Raw genomic sequence first — 21654 nt, 5'->3', positions numbered from 1 at the left:
GGACTTCCCGTTATATAAATGGGAAATTAAATGAAGAATAAAAATTCTAAAATGGAAAAGATTTCAATTATTCCTTATTGCCCTCCTCTGTTAATTATTTTAAACCTAAATGTTAGCTTTGTCATTAAGCAATAGAAGTCAGAATTCAAGCAATAAAGGATCTTAGTCTACCAGTGTTGTTTGCTATTCCCCTGCATTAAATGTAGAAAAAAATTAAATAGCAATGATGTGCGAAAATATTGATTGAGTGATATAGAAATATTTTCTGGATTTTTTCAAATAAGTAGATTTTTAGAAAATTAGTGAGATCATACTTGCGTATTGTCCAGGTTTTTTTTTGTTGTTAAAATACTATTGTTGTGATGGGCTTGTCAATAATTGAATTCTTTGGAATCTACAATATTTCCTCACTATATGTACAGAAGGCTTAAATTCCAAGAATTACCTATATTGTATAAAAATGTACCCAATTATTGCTGTAATTTGCTATAATTTGCACCAACAATTGAGTGGTCATGGAATATCCACTGATATCACCGATTTAGTGATTTGTACCATGTAAACTATTGTTTTTGCCCTCCAAAAAGTTAGTGAGGTTGTGTTAAAGTGAATTATACACTCAAGTTTATTATGAAAGGACGTACTGGAGAAATAGTTGTTTCTTAGCTGAACACACAGCAAGCTCTTCTGCTTTAAGCAGAATCATAGAATTATTTCATTATTGCACAAAAAATGATGGAAATATGTGATGACTGTGAACAGTGAAATAATGTGTTATTGTTTGTAACCCAGAGCTTTTCCGTTTTTGCTTTGTTAAGGACCATTATGACTGGGGTCTTCGTGCCGTGAAATCGGTTTTAGTTGTTGCTGGTTCCCTTAAGAGAGGAGACAAGAATAGGCCAGAAGATCAGGTAATCAAAGGTCCTAAATCCGGTGGCCCTTTGCTGTTGACTATTTTTTGCTCTAAGATAGCCAACATAATTTTTGCAGAAATTGCAGCCAGAAAAATCTGCAGATGTTGGAAGTTTGAGCAAATAACAAAGTGCAGAAGGAACTCGGAAGGTCAGGCAGCAGTCTGAAGAAGGATCTCAACCGCAAAATATTGTCTGTCCATTTACTCCACAGATCCTACCTGACCTGCTGAGTTCCTCCAACATTTAGTTTTTTGCTCAACGAAATTGCAGTCTTTTCGGAGTGATGTGTATTATTAATTTAACAGCTATGATTCTTAAAAAACATTTTGAAGTAAACTTATCCAGTTTACTTTTATTACTAATTCAGGCTGTTAAATACATTTTCCAAAACATGATCGTTTGCATAAAATACAATCACTGTACCTATTTTTACCTGGTTTGATCTTGCCCTACTTTTCACCTATTTTTTTGTCTGTGTATTTATTCAGAATTTAATTATATTTTTAATATGCTTGTTTTTCCTTATCTCATTATGCTGTTTGATTAGCTGAAAGTTTAAAAAGTTATTTCCTGATTACATTATATTGAAATTACAAGGTGGATGTGGTTGTGGCCAGTGCCTAAAATGCTGCTATTAAATCAGCTTGCTGTATAAATGTGTCTGAAATTAGCCAACTAAGTAAACATAACAAAGATACTCAAATCTACGTTCTCTGATTACCTATTTATTTTTACAGATATTATTCTGCAAGAAACTTGCCTTGGTCAGGATTTATTCTTTTCTTTTCAAATCAGGATGATTAAGGAAAAAGGTGTAGTCGAGCTGTCTGTTCAGATACGAGTTCTGGAGTTTTAACCCTTTCTCTGGAAAGTCAGGTTGAAGGGAAACCTGATAGATGTATGTAAAATTATGAAAGGCATAGGTAGGGTAGACAGTTAGAATCCATTTTCTAGGGTGGAAGTATGTAAAAGATGAGAGGGCATAACTTTAAGGTGAGAAGGGCAAAATTTAAATGGGATTTGCATGACATGTTTTTTAGACATGGGATGGTGGGTATCTGGCAAGGGGGATGGTGGAGGCAAACATGAAAGTAGCATTTAAGAGACTTTACGAATGGCACATGGATATGCAAAAAATGGAGTGATATAGATCATGTACAGGCAGAGAAGGTTAGTTTGATTTGGCATTATGTACAGCACAAACATTGGTGCCTGAAGGGCCTGTTCCTGAGTGGTACTGTTCTATATTTGGATAAGGAAGGAATGACGATATATTTATCAGTGAAAACACTGATTTTGAGGTGCTGTTGATTCTAGCTGCCGATTATCCTTGCTCTTCCTCCAGTTGGGGTGACAGTCTCAGAAGGTATATTTAATGGAATGCAATACTTTATACTTTATTGTCACATGTGACAAGGCACAATTAAATTGTTTGCTTGCATACCCAATGTATATAAATAGTGGCCACCTACGGTGCCAACAAAGTTACAAAGCACGCTGGATCCACCTTTTGTTCTCCCCCCCCCACAGCGGTTCTCCCATGCCGGGTTCCCATTGACCTTTGTTACCCCCCCCTATTGTCCATTGTTCTTCCCCCCCCCCACGGCAGTCCGCCCATGCTCTCCGTTCACCGTTCACCACCGCCGAGGCCTCACCGCTGCCGACTCCCAACTTCACGTGACCATCTCATCCGTCGGTTGACACTGTCATCGACTTCTCCACAATGATGTTGAGTCCTCTCCTGAAGCCTCCGTGGTGCCATCCCGGGCTGCAGCCGCAGGCTCTGTTGGCCGCTCTGAAGACCCGGACTCCAACCCGCGAGGCCCAGGCTGGGCTCCGACCTGGGCTTCTCCGCGGCCATCCAGCAGTCATCGAGACCGTGGCGCCTCGATAAAAGCCACCAGCCGCGTTCCTAGTCCGTGGCCTCGGCCCGGTGGGAAGCCTTCTTGCCGCGCGGCCTGACGGGAAGCCTTCTGTCCTTGATGAACGGAAAAGGAAAGTGTGTGTGTCCGATTGCACCAAGACATTAAGAAGGCAAATGATATGCTGGTTTTCACAGCAAGAGGATTGAAAGCCTAGGATTTAGTTTAGAGACACAGCATGGAAACAGGCCCTGTGGCCCATGGAGTCCATACCGACCATCAATCACCCATCACGCATGTTCTGTGTTATCCCACTTTTGCATCAAAAAATCCTTAAGTCAGGCAGCATCTCTGGAAAACATGGCTGTTTAGATCAGAGTGTGGTATCAGGCCCTTCAGCCCACCAAGTCCTTGCTGACCAATGATCACCCCTACACTAGTTCTATCCTACAGACTAGGGACAATTTACAGAAGCCAATTAACCTACAAACCTGAACGTCTTTGGGATGTGGGAAGAAACTCGAACACACGAGGTAACTCCATACAGTCACAGGGAGAACACGCAAACTCCACACAGACAGCACTCAAGGTCAGGATCAAATCCAGATCTCTGGTGCTGTGAGGCAGCAGCTCCCTCGGCGATGACACCATGCCACCTTGCTTAATGTAACTTTCAAGCACAACCAGCAGGAAAATCTTTTGCTTTTGTTTATATTGCTATGAACCTGCATAAAATTAGTGTTATTACTGTTACTTTTTGACACGTCGTTACTTTTTAACATGTCATCTATTTTCCAAGGTATTAATGCGTGCCTTAAGGGATTTTAATTTGCCAAAGATTGTGACGGATGATATACCCATTTTTATGGGACTTATTGGCGATCTATTCCCTGCCTTGGATGTTCCCAGAATGCGAGACCAGGAATTTGAACAGATGGTTAGAGAATCTACTTTGGAACTCAACTTACAGCCTGAAGAAAGCTTTATCCTAAAGGTATGAACTTCTACATTTTCATAAAATCTCTGTTTCTCTTTTACTTGGGGGGTGAGAGGGGAAGGTTAAGCAGGGGTTAAGTGGGGAGGTTGCACACTGAAAGTCATCCAAGTTGTTTTTTGTTGCGGTGCTTAAATGTATAGAGATTTGTAAATTGTGTTACTTCATATTATTATTTGAATATTAATAAAACCAGTATGTCATTCTTAAAATTAAATGTACTGCAAACTATAATAAATCAGATTATAGCTCTTCATTCCAATTTTAACTAATTGAGAAAAGCAAAGAACAATGGAGTTTCCCAGTTTTATGCATCTTCAAATAACTGTGTGCAGACTTGATATATACCGTACTAAGAAAGGTGACAATGTTGCAATTTGTCTCACCCAGAGTCAATATCCTGTATCCAGAATAGACTAAGATCAAAAGCAGCTCAATTAGGTGCAATGTATACATGGCTGAAATTTAATATCAATTGGGTACCAAAGTGAACTGTATGCAAGTCATACACATGATAAAAAAAGTGAGCGTACTAGGTGGCTGATCTGTGCCCAAGTCAGCGAAGAATTTCTCCTCCATTATCTTTATCGTGTTGACCCCATTCTTGAATTGAACCTCAGAGGTGCACATCCAATTTTACTCCAAAATTTTCAATTACCTAAACTGTCAACTTGTCTTGGTAGGATTGAGGACTAGCTTTCAGAGTGCCACACACAGGACTAGGTGCAAAGTGCAGCAGAAACTGAGTCAGATTTTCAAAATTCATTTCACAGCTTTCCACTTTGAGGGGCATTTGATGTCAAGAATTGACAGAGAAATGGTTCAAAGAATAATCACTACAAATGAAAATGGGATAAAAATGGGAGCATGGAATAAATTGAAATACATAGGCCCAGAAACCCAAATATAACATATAACATAACATATAACAACTACAGCATGGAAACAGGCCTGTCCGGCCCTACCAGTCCACGCCGACCATTCTCCCTGACCTAGTCTCATCTACCTGCACTCAGACCATAACCCTCCAATCCCCTCCTATCCATATACCTATCCAATTTACTCTTAAATAATAAAATCGAGCCAGCCTCCACCACTTCCACCGGAAGCCCATTCCATACAGCCACAACCCTCTGAGTAAAGAAGTTCCCCCTCATGTTACCCCTAAACCTTTGTCCCTCAATTCTGAAGCTATGTCCCCTTGTTGGAATCTTCCCCACTCTCAAAGGGAAAAGCCTACCCACGTCAACTCTGTCCGTCCCTCTCAAAATTTTAAAAACCTCTATCAAATCCCCCCTCAACCTTCTACGCTCCAAAGAATAAAGACCCAACCTGTTCAACCTCTCTCTGTAGCCTAAGTGCTGAAACCCAGGCAACATTCTAGTAAATCTCCTCTGTACCCTCTCCATTTTGTCGACATCCTTCCTATAATGTGGCAGAATATTTTCTGAAATAAAAAAGCATCAGTCCTCTCATTTTAAATAATCATTGCAATGTTTCTCTCCTGCAGGTGGTTCAACTGGAGGAATTGCTAACTGTTCGTCATTCGGTCTTTGTAGTTGGAAATGCTGGAACAGGAAAGAGTCAGGTAGGCAAAATATCATGTCTCAAGTTGCAGGGTTACTTGAAAATACAGGCATTTCCCAATTTGCATAATGGATTACTTACATAAACTTGTACTTGCATAAGCAATTCTTTAAACTGTTCACTGCCTCAGAGCTATCCCTCGGTCTCGGCAGTGAATAGTAAATTTACGTGTGTGCAGTAGCACTTCCGTTTCCAGCTTGCGTAACATCTGACTTGAGCATGGGCCCTTGGGACATAAGCGTTGCATAAGTCGAGGAGTGCCTGTAATAGATTTTCCCATTGTGAAACATTAAAAAAAAGACCAAATGAATTTTTTATATCTAGAAAATATAAAGTATTTCATGTATAGAGTGCCTTTTAAGAAGTGCCAGTGACCCTGGTTTACTCCTGACTGGGTGCTGTCTGTACGGAGTTTGTACATTCTCCCCGTGATCTGCATGGGTTTTATCTGGGATCTCTGGTTTCCTCCCACACTCCAAAGACGTACACGTTTGTAGGTTAATTGGCTTGGTATAATTGTAAATTGTCTCGAGTGTGTGTAGGATAATGTTAGTGTGCAGGGATCGCTGGTCGTCATGTACTCGGTGGGCTGACAGGCCTGTTTCTGTGCTGTATATCTAAACTAAAATAAATATGTAACTGTTGAATTGTAGAAAGCAATGCATCCATTTGCAGCTTTCAAAATCTTGCTAACTGTTTTATGATTCTTGTTATTTTGATTGGGGACACTTATTGGTCACCATCCGTGGGTTAGTATCTCTCTTCTTTGAAATAATGCCATTGGTTCCTTTATATCTCGGGAGAGACCAAAGCCGGCCCCATTTTAGTCTCTCATTTAAAGGTGGCATCTCCAATGTTCACGCGGAACTGGACAGTGGAAAAGCTGTGACTTTTCTTACTGGAATAAATAAAAATGGGAGGGGGGCTGACAGGGTTTTGAAACAGTGAAGGATATTGACCGAATAAATAGAGATAAACTATTTATATTAGTGGAATGGTCAATAAGGGAATGAAAGCAAATGACAAAACAAACAAAAGTGGTGGGGAAAAAGCATTCTCACCCTGCAAGCGGTTAGGCCTGGAATACATTGCCAGCAGTAGCAGTAGAGACATGTAGGGCTATGAGGAGATGGTGGTGTGAGAGCAGCTGGGCTCTTCCTTGATAGATCTGGTACAGACTTGTCAGCCCAAATGGTATTTTCCTTGCTGTAACTTTTCTATGATTTCTAACTGACTATTCAACATAGTCACTAGTAACATTATTGGTGGAGGATTTGTTGATGGTGATATCATCAAACGTTGGTGTAAGAATGACTGGGATTTCACCATATTTATGTTGGCATTAGATTTCAAGATTTCACGATCAATTTATTGTAACATGTACCAATAGACAATAGGTGCAGGAGTAGGCCATTCAGCCCTTGGAGCCAGCACCACCATTCAATGTGATCATGGCTGATCATTCACAATCAGTACCCCGTTCCTGCCTTCTCCCCATATCCCTTGACTCCACTATCTTTAAGAGCGCTATCTAGCTCTCTCTTGAAAGCATCCAGAGAATTGGCCTCCACTGCCTTCTGAGGCAGAGAATTCCACAGATTTACAACTCTCTGACTGAAAAAGTTTTTCTTCGTCTCCATTCTAAATGGCCTACCCCTTATTCTTAAACTGTGGCCCCTGGTTCTGGACTCCCCCAACATTGGGAACATGTTTCCTGCCTCTAACATGTCCAATCCCTTAATAATCTTGTATGTTTCAATAAGATCCCCTCTCATCCTTCTAAATTCCAGTGTATACAAGCCTAGTCACTCCAGTCTTTCAACATACGACAGTCCCGCCATTCCGGGAATTAACCTAGTGAACCTACGCTGCACGCCCTCAATAGCAAGAATGTCCTTCCTCAAATTTGGAGACCAAAACTGCACACAGTACTTCAGGTGTGGTCTCACTGGGGCCCTGTACAACTGCAGAAGGACCTCTTTGCTCCTATACTCAACTCCTCTTGTCATAAAGGCCAACATGCCATTAGCTTTCTTCACTGCCTGCTGTACCTGCACGTTAACTTTAAGTGACTGATGAGCAAAGACACCCAGATCTCTCTGTACTTCCCCATTTCCTAACTTGACACCATTCAGATAATAATCTGCCTTCCTGTTCTTACCACCAAAATGGATAACCTCGCATTTATCCACATTAAACTGCATCTGCCATGCATCTGCCCACTCACACAACCTGTCCAAGTCACCCTGCATCCTCATAGCATCCTCCTCACAGTTCACATTGCCACCAATTAAGGTACAGTGAAATTTGAGTTACCTGACTTGCTGAGCATTTCTAGATTTCTTTGTTCTGTTTTTATATCTTTTTCTTTTATTTTAGCATAGACTTTCTTGACCTGACATATTTGTAAATTTTGCTCAAGCCTGGATTTTATACAGATCCAACGATATTTGAAAATCTTGATTTTAAAAAAAACACACTTATATGGTTTCTTTAATAAGATGACACTGTCATTTGGAGACAGATTCACCCTAAGAAAGTCTAGAATGCTCAGCAAGTCGGGTAGCAGCCCTGCGGAGAGAAGCTGTTCTGAAGAAGGGTTAGTCTGAAATATTAACTCTATTTTTCTCTTCGTCAAATGCTGCCTGGCCTGCTGAATATTTGATCATATGCAACATTCTTGCTTAAGGGAGCTTTCAAGTTAATATGTTTGCAAAGTAACCAGATAAATAGCAAATGAAGGTGAAATCAAAATGGCATATTTTGTTAAGAGGCGTATAATAGCCAAAATCAAATGAAGAGTCTAAGAAACCTAGAGGAGCATAAATCAATAAAAGTACCAGTGTAATTTGTGAATACCAGAGGTACAAAACAAAGCTCTGTGATTTGTAGCACAATAGATTTCCTAAGTACATCTTAAGTACAACTTATTTAAAAACTTGTCCAACTCATTCTTGAAGTACTATGGCTAATTGTTGTCTATAAATGATTAAAAGAAAGCACCAAAGAAAGGGCAAAAAGCTTATTGGAGCATGACAGGCACTTGGAGAATATTGTTTGCAGGAAATCCTGAGTTAGCAGTGAAGACTGAAAAGTAAGGTGAAGACGGCCTTAAAATTGGCATTTAAGCATCAAAATCGCTCACATCAGTAAGGTTGTAAACATATATGCAGTAAAGGATCATCATAATCATAACCATAATAGTACTTTATTAGCCAAGTATATGAGGAATTTGATTTGCCATACAGTCATACCTGTAGGAGCCATTTATGCTTAATTCAGTTATTGTCATTGTGTTATGGCTATGTTGTAATATTTCTAGTTTGTCTTTTTTGCCTGCTTGTTGGTGTGACTTAATGGGTAATTGGGAGTGTCTAGATGGGAGGAGACTAGTGTGTGTCGACAGAGGTTGTGGGTCAGTCTAGACTCGGAGGGTGGTGAGCATACAGTTCTTTACCACGCGCCCATACCATGCGCTTGCACCGGTTATATTTGTAAGAACCATACGGTAATAACTGCAAGAATTTCTAGATATTGTTTGAAGAAGAAACAGTTGATAAAGTACGGAAACTGATGAATTACTCTATGATTTGTGCTACTTTAATAAAACCAATTAATGAAGAAAAGGAGTTTGGAAGATTCGTTTTGTCATATCAGGGTGCGACGTGTGCGTAAGCTATAACTACATTTCATCCCCGAGAAGTAATGGGTATCGAAGTGGGTATCGAAGTGGGTATCGAAGTGGGATTTCGAGATGGTATAGAAACTGCCATTACAATACCAATAAAGAGCAACAAAACACCCAAATAAATGTTTTTGCATGAACATCCGCCACAGCGACTCCCCCACATTCCTCACTATGATGGAAGGCAAAAAAGTTCAAGCTTCTTCCCTTCTTTGTTCCCTTCCCTTCTTTGTCGGGGCACTCGAACCTTCCGTTGTCGAGCGATCTTGGCTCCTGCAGCCGGCGGTCGATCCCTCCGCATCGGGGCGATCAAGCTCCCCACATCGGGGCGATCAAGCTCCCCACATCGGGGCGATCAAGCTCCCCACATCGGGGCGATCAAGCTCCCCACATCGGGGCGATCAAGCTCCCCACATCGGGGCGATCAAGCTCCCCACATCGGGGCGATCAAGCTCCCCACATCGGGGCGATCAAGCTCCCCACATCGGGGCGATCAAGCTCCCCACATCGGGGGGGATCTCAGCTCCCCATGCCGAGCAATTGGACCCCGGGTCGGGGCTAGTTGAACCTTGTGTGGCTTGGAACTTCCCGTCATCAGTCTCTACCCGAGACTGCGAGCTCCTCGATGTTAAAATCTGCAGGCCAGGCAAGGGATTGCAGGCTCCGATGGTAAGTCCACGGCCCCGCGGTGGGGCTCAAAGTCAGTCTCGAGCAAGGCCGCCACCTCCATGATGTTAGGCCGCAGAACGACCGGAGATATGATCCGGAAAACAATCGCATCTCTGACAAGGTAAGAGATTGTAAAAAGTTTCCCCCAACCCCCTCCCCCACCCCCACATAAAACAAACCAGAGAACATTAACAAATACTTTTAAAACACACTAAAAATAACAAAAAAAGACGAAAAGACAGACTGTTGGCGAGGCTGCCATCACTGACGGTGACAAAAGCAGATAAATCAATCAGTAGACAGTATTAATTTGATTCAAGTGTGATTATTTTAAAGTTAGGTGGTCTACCCAGTATTTGAAACAAACTTTCACAGTTGGATATGCGTTCCATAGCTAGATGGATTCTCACCAAATTCCTCTTCTCTGGTGTAAAGCGAGAAGAATAGACATAAGGGATCAATTAGCCTACACTTGCTTCTGTTCATGTTCTTGTGTTTTTTTACTGATGTTACATAAAGGAACCCTCTACCACTTTGAGGCTAGCTGCCGGCTAATTCCTAATGGCATTTGAAATTGTTCCAAATGTATAATTTTGTAAGTTGCAGAAGTAGATGTGAATGAAGTTTTGCTGGTCAATACTTTTGTACACAGCAGTTTCTCCCAGATATTGTTCCATGAGAAACCATTCTGATTGAAATACCTTATTACCAAATGAGCAGAGCTGGACAAGCTGCTGGAAGGAGGAGGAACTGCTGGAATGAAGAGGTTGAGGAGCAGGGTGGGAAAGGTAATCAGTTCTGCTCTCCAGGGCATTGAAGTACACTTCAATGAGGCACACTGTGTGCGATATCTATAGGTAGACACAAAATGCTGGAGTAACTCAGCGGGTCAGGCAGCATCTCTGGAGAGAAGGAATGGGTGACGTTTCGGGTCGAAACCCTTCTTCAGGCATATCTATAGTTCGGTAAGGAATATCTTTTGCCATTTTTTTCATAACTTTACTTCCTTAATATTAATTTTGAATTGTTCCAACCGTGATGTAATGTTAGTTACCACGAGATGTCTGGTAGCAGAATGTAACTTAAAGTTATGTTTTTACAGTATAGGTACAGTGTGTTTGGCATATTTAATCTCATTACAATCGCAGGCTTAACTGTGATCTCTGGGCTCCTGATCATCACTTTTCTCCTAATCACCTTCTTTCTCCTTACACAAATGATAGATTATATTATACTTTTAAGTGCTGCTGATATATTCAAGGCTTTATCCCTCAGTATCTTTGTATTATGAACCCAACAGTATCATGATCTTACAGAGGTATATAAAAACAATCATGACCGTACAATGCATAAAGGTCCTGTCCCCAGTTTGGCGATTTTTAAGGCGACTGCGAGCGACTGTCAAAGTCGTAGCAGATCGCCGAAAAACTTTAAATTTTGTAACCCTACGACAATGTCTACGACAATGACCACGACAATGCCCACGACAACCTACCACCTAGGCGACGGCAAGCTGCCGACAACCGGCGACCCAGTCTTCACGACCTAGGACATCCACTACTACAGGGACTACGACACCCGAAGTCAACCTGACCTCTGCCCTCGACAATCTATGACCCTGTCAGTTCACAACTGATGACAACAGGGGTAGCCATTTCACATAATTCTGGTGCCAAAGGGGTGTGGGTAGGGTCACCGATCATTCTGCATCATGTTTACCAGGAAACAAAAAATCCTGGCAATGCTCTTACATCAAATGCAAGCCCTGCTGCTTGCAGCGACCCTCACACTTCAAATTCTGATAGACAGAAGAAAAAAAAGAATGTTGAATAAAAAGCCCAAGAAGAGGTCTGTGTGGTTGAAGCCCTTGTCGTGAAGAGACCCAGGTTGGGCCATTATGACAACCTGATGACTGAGCTCCAGCAAGAAGATGAGGCTGCCTTCAGAAACTCCACTAGGTTCCCTCCTGAGCTTTTTCACGAACTGAGGTCACAGGTGGGTCCTCTCCTGGAGAAAAGGGAGACCTTCATGAGGAAGCCACTAGAGCCAGGCCTGCGCCTAACCATCACCCTCTGCTAACTTGCATCAGGAGACTCCTACAAGAGCCTCTCCTACAGCTTTCTTGTGGCCCACAACACCATCAGCAAGGTTGTCCGAGAGACCTGTGAGGCTATCATCAATGTTTATGAAGAAGCAGTCATGCACTGTCCTTCTACACCAGATGAGTGGAAGAGAGTGGCGCAAGGCTTTGATACCAGATGGAGCTTTCAGAACACATGTGGGACAGTGGACGGCAAGCATGTGGCCATCAGGTGTCCACCCAATGGAGGTTCCATGTACTTCAACTACAAGAGGTTCCATTCCATCGTACTGACGGCTGTGGTGGATGCAGACTACAGCTTCCTGTTTGTGGATGTGGGCACACCTGGCCGTGTCGCAGATGGTGGGATCTGGAGAGAGACCAACCTTGGAAGAAGGAAGAGCAGTCTTTCCTGATCCAGAACCTCTGCCAGGAGAAGACAACCCTGGCATCACATACACCCTAGTTGGTGATGAAGCCTTCCCACTCAGGTCATTAATGATGAAGCCATAGTCTCACAGGGGGATGTCAAGGGAGCAGAGGATCTTCAACTACAGGCTGTCCAGGGCTAGAAGGGTGGTGGAAAATGCCTTTGGCATCCTCGCCAGCAGATTCAGATGCGTGATGACTACGATGCAGCAGGAGCCCAAGAATCTGCAGACCATTGTCTATGCAGCATGTGTCCTCCACAACCTGATCCGTCGCAGAACTGTAGCAGCAGCCATGGTGGAGGGTGACCAAGTGGACAACCAGACATGCAACATAACACCGGGGGCATGGAGAACTGGAGGAAACGCAGCTGCTGGGACTGGGGATATTGCCAGGAAACACCTCCGCCAAGAAAACAAAGCAGAGAGACCGTCTCTGTACTTACTACAACTCTGAACTAGGCAATGTACCATGGTAGAATGACATGATCTGAAGACCAGCAGCAAACAGCCCACTCCACAAGCAGAAGTACACCACTCCAGGAAGGGAGCCCCCAAAAGACCACATCCCAAGCCCCTTTTCAGTGCCCCCCACACCCTCCCAAGGGAGTTTATTGTTTGATGCAGTGCATTGCTTGTGTTGGTTTTGTTTCAATTATCGAAATAAATGAAAAGAGTTTGCCTTTAAATGCCGTGAATTGCTTGTCTTTGTGTTTGTTTTAAATGATAAGAGTTTGCCTTTCAAGGTAGTGAAATGCTTGTGACTGTGTTTGTTTCATTGATTGAAGTAAATGATAAGAGTTTGCCTTTCAATGCATTGCAATGGTTGTTTGTTTTGTTTCATTGATAGAAAGAAATCATAAGAGTTTGCCTTTCAATGCATTGCAATGGTTGTGTTTGTTTTGCCTCTTTGATAGAAAGAAATGATAAGAGTTCGTCTTTCAATGCTTGTCTTTGTGTTTGGTTCATTGATCTAAATAAATGAAAAGAGTTCTATTTTAAATGCAGTGCAATGCCTGTGTCTGTGTTTATTTCATTGGTCAAAATAAATGAAACTAAAATATTTGAAAGAGATGCCATGAGAAAGTACTTAGAAATGCAATAACTTCAGACTTCAATTTTTTTTGTAAAATGTCCAAAATCAACTTTATTCAAACAAACTATATTCCTATGAAAGGTGGATAACTACATGCAAAAATCTGTTAAAAAACATAAACTTCAAACATTTACAAAAATACCAAAACAGAGATTTTTAACATTAGACAGATTCTTAATTTGTAATGTGGCTGGTTATACAATTGCCCATGAAAACTGCCGTCATCACTTGAGGCCGGGCTCTCTGTTCTGGGGGGCCGCTCTGTTGTCACTTGCGCGGGTGTGTGTGGCTCCAGCCAATGGTACTCTGAGATTGAGTATGCCGGCTGCGATTGGTAAAGTGCTGCGTGCTGATAAAATGGCACAATTTGGGGTCTCATCAGGGACTGTGGCTGCAACACAGAAACATATCGAGAGTAAGTGAAAGGCAAAGAATTAAAAAAATAATGTCAAGTCCAACTCCCCCCCAAAAATTAAATAGGATACCGGGTGAGCGTGCTGCTTCAGTGGTCCCATCACAGTCTGTCCGATCTGTTGATGTCCCACGTTGCCCATCTGCAGCAGATTGTGCGACACACATGAAATAACTTTTAATATTTTAAACATCAGTTTAAAAATGAATGGCTAATTTTGAGGTCAATTTTCCACAACACCGCACAAGATTCACTGAAGACATTAACCTGGTGGGAGAAGTCATGGGCCATTCTCAATGCAGCCATGCTGTATTCATACCACGCCTCGGCTGGGATTTTGATTATCTGGGTTTTCAAAAATCCCAGAAAACTGTCCACAACCTCCTCATGTGTTGTCTGCGGCTTTGATATGGTATGCACGACATTGCAGGAATCTTCCACCTGTTGCATCAGCTGAAACATAAATGTGAAAGATAGAGGCAATTAATTTTTCCCCCCAAAAAAGATGAATAGATGGATGAGAAGAGAAGAGAAGAGAAGAGAAGAGAACTCATCGTTCGTGCTTACGTCGCTGATCTGGTCCCGCAGACCTGCCTCTCATTTCTCCGTTACTGTGGTGCCACCAGTAGTCTTGCTCCATTTGCTATGCGGCTGAATGGTGGATCCAGAGGGTCCCTCCATAGGATCACCTTCGTCCTCACTTGAGGTCCTGGAATGTGATATGCCCCTGTCAAACTGGAAGGAGATAAATGTGAAGTTACAGACTTTCAAGACCATCAGGACATGACAAGCAAAATGAAAATCAAATAATCACTCTCAGAATGACTATGTTATGATACCCACTGAATTAGGGTTTTGTCGGGCATCCACTCTCACAATGTGTGACCTCCGAAAGAACCACTTATGCAGGATCCACCCTTGCCTCTGCGTCAGGCTCTTTGCACCAGACCCGGACTTATTCGCACTCTGGGACAGGTTTCCATATTTTGTCCTCTGAGTTGTGAAAAAAAACACCTAGTTGTTCATCTGTATAAATAAAAAGATAAATTTCAGTGTGGATTGCCTGCTTGCAAAAGAATGCAGACCACAGCTAGCACACAACAAGAGGTTTGTACTTACAGGTGCAATCAGGGAACTCCTTGGCCGTGGCTTCAAGGAGAGCTGTCTTCCCGGCCTTGTTGCAGTATTGCCGGTGGTTGTTATCGTACAGTTGAGGGTGCGATTGATACCACTCAACCAGTTCACTCTCTTGTTGGTCGCTGAATATATAAAGTCTCTTGGAGTCCTCACCAGTGCTCATCTGGGCTGGGATGTTGGTGCTGGGGACAATGTCAGCCTCCCAGTTCTCCTGGACCTCCTGGGGCTTCTCCGCCTGGGTCTCCTCCACCAGGACCTCCTCCACCTGGGTCACCTCAGTCTCCAGCTGCCTGGTGGGTGAGTGTGGGGGTCGAGCTGTGCCCTTGGTCTGGCCCTCCCTGCTCCTGGGTGCCATTTTTTAAAGATGAATTAGAAGTTTTTTAAGTTGAGGTGAAAAAGAAGATCTAATCAGGTCAGTCGCCAAACAAAGAATGACCAGTCCTCAAGGAAATGCCCAAAGTCCAGTGACCACAGGTGTTAGCCACGAAGGCGCCAGTGACGTGGTAGTGGTCTAGCCGGACCTTACTGAGGGTATGGTCAGGTGTCCGCCCCCATTCAACAGCATCGCGGTTTTCGCCCTCATTCAACAGCTGGCTGTTGCAGCTGCACTTCTGTAGACGGGTTTTATAGTGTTACGAAGGCGCCAGTGACGTGGTTGTGGTCTGGCCAGACCTTGCTGTCGGTATGGTCAGGTGTCCGCCCCCATTCAACAGCTGGCTGTTGCAGCTGCACTTCTGTGGACGGGTTTTGACAGTGCCTGTTGCAACTTGTCTTCTCCTGATCCCAGTACCTGCCACTGGTTGACGTTGGTTGTCGCCAATGAAATTCATCCGTCCTCAGTACGGCACTGGACAGCCTACCGCACCTGGCGACAACCTGCGACAGCGCCCACGACAAGCTACGATCATTGGCGTCAAGCCAGCTGTCGCCGAAGATTTTTGAACAGAATAAAATTTCCACGACGACCTGAAATCTGCTATGACTCATTGGAGATTACTCACAACCATGCCCGCGACACCCTGCGACACACCGGCGACCATGTGGCGACAGCCTAATCGCTGGCAATCGCCGAGCTAGGACAGGCCCTTAAAGTGAATGCACAATCTTTTTCCTAGGAAAGGGGAATCAAAAAGCAGATGGCATAGGTTTAAGGTGAGAGGAGAAAAATTTAAGAAACCCGAGGGGCAACTTAAACATAGAGTGGTGTGTATGTGGAACGAGCTGGCAGAGAAAGCCGTTGAGGTACAATAACTATATTTTAAAGTCAGTCGGACATGTACATGGATGGGGAAGATTTGGAGGAATATGGCCCTAATAAAGACAAATGGGGCTAGTTTATGAGGGAAACTGTATATCTCCCATATAAAGTCTCCCATGGAACAGGGACCTGTTTCCATGTTGTATTACTCTGACTTTATGAGAACATAAAAACACTTCTGCAGCAAGAGACAAAATGTGAGTTTTCAAAAGGAAAAAAGCTATTTGTTGAATATGAAGAATGTGAGAGAGTCATAGTGATACAGTGTGGAAACAGGCCCTTCAGCTCAACTCACCCACACTGGTCAACAATGTCCCAGCTGCAATAGTCCCACTTGCCTGCACTTGGTCCATATCCCTCCAAACCTGTCCTATCCATGTACCTGTCTAACTGTTTCTTAAACAATGGGATTATCCCAGCCTCAACTATTTCCTCTGACAGCTTGTTCCATACACGCACCACCCTTTTTATGTTAAATACCCCTCGGATTCCTATTAAATCTTTTCCCCCTTCACCTTGAACCTATGTCCTCTGGTCCTCGATTCCCTACTCTGGGCAAAAGACTCTGTGCATCTACCCGAACTATTCTTCTCATGATCTTGTACACCTCTATAAGATCACCCCTTATCCTTCTGCGCTTCATGGAATAAAGACCCAGCCTACTCAACCTCTCCCTATAGCTCACACAAATAATTGTAAAATGTGTATTTGTGTATTGTGATTGACGTTAACGGTGAGCAGTTTTTAAAGCTAATTTCTTTATGTATAGATATTGAAAACATTATACAGGACATATGTAAATATGAAACAAAAACCTGTATGGAATGATCTTAACCCAAAGGCGATCACAACAGATGAGATGTTTGGCTTCATACACACTGCAACCAGGGAGTGGAAAGATGGCAAGTATACTAAATATAATACCACCATTGAAGTTATGTTTGATGATACTGAATTTCTAGGGAATAAAGCTGAAATACCTAGCACTTTTTTAGAAGCAATATTCACTATTGTGATCATTTCCTCCTTAAATAAGGGAACCAAAACTGTATGCACGATTACAGGTGTAATCTCACCGCACCATGTAAAATGCCATCAAAACCTCCACAGTTTTATATTTCGTACCACTTGCAATAAGGGTTAGCATTCCAATTAGTTTTTTTTACTGTACTTGGGATGTAACCTTTTGTGTTTCTCATACATAGACCTCCAATTCCATTGTACTGCAACAATTTGTAGTTTCACACAGTATAAATAGTTTATTTTTTTCTTCTTCCTTCCAAAATGGATAAAGTTATGTTTTCCCAGATTATGCCAGCTTCTTGCAAATTCATTTAATCTCTCTCTACCTCAGTAGGTTCTTTGTGTTCTCCATGTATTTTATGAATCCATCTATTTTTGTGTCATCAGCAAATTTTGCTGCAACGCAGTTGATCCAATTATCCAAGCCATATATTATAAATATTTGAGATCTCCGTATTTATCATCGTGCGGCCCACTACTTACTGATAGTTGATCCAAAAATGACTCATTTATCCTGCTTTAAGTTTGTTACTTGTTTTCAGATCCATGCCATTATTTTACTCCCAACCCTATACACTCTTAATCTGCGCAGGAATATTGTATATGATTCCTTATTGAAATCCAAATGTACTACATCTATTCATTTTTCTTTATCCACTTTGTTTCATCTGTAAAGAAATCTACAAAATGTGATAAAGCCTGATTTTCCTTTAATAAAACCCAAGTTGAGATATGTATGATTGTCTAAAAGTTTCTAAGTATCCTATTATTATCTCCTTAATCATGGCATTTTCCAAGTGGATAATGGATAATAGGCAAGTTGCTTATGTTTTTTCCATTTTCCATCTCTCTCGTTTCTGGAGTTGTGATTTTCCAATCTTCTTGGACCTCCCCAAATCCAGAAATAACAATAGAGATATTGTCTTAATATTGTTGTTGGTATATTAGCATTTACATCAAAGTAGTATTGAATATTTAGTAATGCAAACAAAGCACTCCAATTGCTGTTCCCACCTCTGCTGTTGGAAATGTTTTGTGGAACTGCATGTTCAATATGCCATTATATTATGTATCGGTATCAAAATTTAAATGTTGAAAATATGATGGCCTACATTCTCTCACTGCAGACTAACATTTTCAATCTTTGGCTTTTAATATTTATGCTTATTAAGATGCGAGATATCAGTAGAATGGACTGAAGCACTTTACACTTTGAGGTTTCAATGCCAATGTAAAGCATGTACAGGTCACATTTGACATCCGGTCTTGCCATTTGTTTTTTAACTCTAATATTTGAATAACAGCCCTTGTTGCATCGAGTATAAAGGTACCAACCATAACTATAGTTCAGTCTGAAGAAGGGTCTCGACCCAAAACATCACCCATTCCTTCTCTCCTGAGATGCTGCCTGACCTACTGTTACTCCAGCATTTTGTGAATAAATACCTTCGATTTGTACCAGCATCTGCAGTTATTTTCTTATACATAACTTTGTTGGAAGTTCTTATGGCCGAATATTGTGTGGTTCCACTGCAGAGACTGGAAACATCTAACACAACACAAATAAATGCATGTCTTTTAAAATATATATAAATTTGCTATTTTCAGCTATTTTCATAAATTGACCGTTTTATTTTGCTGTTCATAGGTCTTTTTTCCTCTATCATGAGAGAGCAAGCCAGCATAACACACGATGGTCCAAAATGGATTGTCCTGGATGGCGATATAGATCCCATGTGGATTGAGTCATTAAACACGGTTATGGATGATAATAAGGTAAATAAGAGCAGTGGGTGCACAAAGTATCAATATCCTTCAACTTGGTACTCATCTGAAAATATTCTTTAAATTGTTTCACAAAAATGTATTCATGTTGTCTGTTCTCTTGCAAAAAATCACTTGAATCACACTGACATCTCAAGTGTTCAGAATCATTCCATCTTGGCATAATTTTAAAAAAACACTGAATCAACTCTTAATGGTGCCAACAAAACTTAGATTATGGTTGCACCGTCTTTGTCAAGATTGGGAATTTTATTTTCATCAAACAATGTCCCAAACGTCTATTTACCATCATTCCTAAAGTTAAAGATGGCTTTATCAGCTGCTTTTATTATCCTTTTACCTTTCCGATCCAAATGAAGAGCCTCAACATGTTCTGATGATTGATTTGAATAACAAATTTATCTGTCATTTGGTCCATTATATTTGTTCTTCCACGGGATTTCAATTAGATCGCCCATTGATACTTAGATTCATGCCTCCTGTGCATCTTGCTCATTTTTTTCTCTCAAATACCCCAAAATCAACAATACGTTTATCTGTAAATTTTATTTAGATTATGTGTCTGCAATGCACAATAATTCTAAAATTTCTCAATCATCACATTTTAATTTGTGTCCGGCCCATTGGATATAAAAATGCAAGGTTTCTTTGTTCTTCAGACACATGCTTCTATGATGCATCAGTAGAAGTTGGTAAGAATTGTTGGAAACATGTCGAACTCCTTTAGTCTTCTGAGGAAGTAGAGGCATTGATATGCTTTCCTTTCCATAGCTACAAATTGATTGGTCCATGACAAATGGTTGGTAATATTTATGCCAAGGAATCTGAAGGCTGTGCTGCAGTTACCATGGCTTAATTTTATTATGTTTTTTTAGTCCTTCATTATCTTACAAAACTCTTTTGCCTAAATTTCCATGTTTCCATCACTTTTATAGGTGCATAATGCAAAATACATTTAAAACCTGAATGTAGCCCAAAATATCTTCAAAGTGTGATTACCCTGCCATTGTGTAGATAGCATTGCCAGAACTTACCATATGCTGTCTTATAAACACCGCAATTGTCATGTTCAACCAATAGTCCTCTTTTTTTCTATTGTGACATTTCTTGTATTTACTTTACTGTCTTTGTTTTTCTCAACTGCAACTGTAATATCTTTCATACAATGTTTGTGCCTTAAACCACTGTGTGTAAATGAAGACTCAGTGGGACACAATCTCTATTTGATCATTCCCTTAAGATCGCTCAGAATTGTGTGAAACATTGAATCTTTTGCTCTGTAATCACCCCTCCTTTAAACTTAAACCTGGCTTAATTTTTAATCCTTGTTTCATGATTTGTCTCATTTTGTTTGCAGTTTTACTGAGTAGGCATTGGCTATGCACTGTCGTTAATAATAAAACTAAATCCAAGGAGCCTGAGTTTTCATTTTACTGCTGCTGTTAGAAAGTGTCATTCAGTAAACTGAGATAGTAAATGTATTTCTAAGGTATTTCCATCCAAATATTTCACAGCTTCTTGCCAAGGAATAAATTTATTTTGCTGAGCTAATCTTTCACCAATCATTGACGTGCAAGTAAGAAAATGAATGGGGATGGTCCAGTACCAATATTTCAGATCTATTATGTTTCCTTTGCATTCTTTCTTATTAATTTATTTCACATATTTCTCCATTTCCCTTTTAAATACCTCAGTAGTGACTAGTGATACTATTACATGTTTCTTAATTCATTTCCAGGATCTATGTGTGGACAGCAAGCTAAGCATTTATTGCTTGTCCTTAACTGCGCTTGGGAAGGTTTTATTGAGCTGCTACCTTGAATTACTGTAGTTCTTTAGTGAAGGCTTCCTGCAGTGCGATTGCATTAGGTATTCCAGGATTTAGACTCAACAGCAATGAGGACTGACATTATACTTTCAAGTCAGGACAGTGTACGCGATGAAGGAGAATCAGTAGGTAGTGACGATCCAATGCATCTGCTCCCTTTATCTCTCTTCCTAGTTAAAAAAAAGTGAATTGGAATGAGTAATGCCAGGCTCCTGTGTGCTGCTGATAGAGGGATTGAGAAGTTAAGGAGGCTGATAGATTGCCAGATAAGCAGGTTACTTTGTCTTGAATGGTGTTGAACTAATTGAGTGGTTGGCACTGTGTTTACTCAGACAAATAGAAAGTATTTCAGTATTTCATTATACTTCTGATTTATACTTTGTCGTTGGTGAAAAGCTGAGGTATCACATGAGTTACCACGGAATACCTACCCTCCAATAGGCACGTATTTTTAAGTGGCCGATCCTGTTAAGTTTCTGGTAAATAGTGTTACTATCCCCAGGTTATGAATGATGAGGAGGTAGTAATGCCTTTGATTGCCAAGAATAGGTAGTTACACTCTCTCATGTTGGAAACGTTTTTGTGACATGGCCGCTTAAAGGCCGTTGCCAAATGCATCTTAGGTTTTGCTGCAAACAAGCACAGGCTGCTTCATTCATCAAGGAGGTACAAATGGAATTGAATATTGTGCAGTCATAACAAATATCCCCACTTCTGATCTATGATTGAAAGGAAGTCATTGATGAAACATCTGAGATTGGTTAGACTCCTTGGGTTGGGACATTTGATCTCTGACAATCCCTACCATTGTTTGAGGTGTGACTCTAACCACTGGACTATTTTTAGTTTGACTTCAGTTTTACCTGGGAGCTTTGCTACCACACTGTCAAATATTG

General features: G+C 41.3%; 1 protein-coding gene across 1 annotated transcript in view; it reads left to right on the top strand.

The window, feature by feature from the left end:
• LOC144605954 (dynein axonemal heavy chain 11-like) overlaps positions 1–21654 on the top strand; it is a 261975-nt gene that overhangs the window by 104978 nt on the left and 135343 nt on the right. The window contains exons 37-41 of the mRNA XM_078421667.1: positions 819–911; positions 3576–3770; positions 5281–5358; positions 16892–17024; positions 18794–18921. Coding sequence (XP_078277793.1) covers positions 819–911; positions 3576–3770; positions 5281–5358; positions 16892–17024; positions 18794–18921 — 627 coding nt within the window. The remainder of the gene's footprint in view (positions 1–818; positions 912–3575; positions 3771–5280; positions 5359–16891; positions 17025–18793; positions 18922–21654) is intronic.

Source organism: Rhinoraja longicauda, chromosome 2 (assembly GCF_053455715.1).
Source record: "Rhinoraja longicauda isolate Sanriku21f chromosome 2, sRhiLon1.1, whole genome shotgun sequence".
NCBI classification, from domain to species: domain Eukaryota; kingdom Metazoa; phylum Chordata; class Chondrichthyes; order Rajiformes; family Arhynchobatidae; genus Rhinoraja; species Rhinoraja longicauda.
This window is presented reverse-complemented; position numbering and strand designations above follow the sequence as displayed.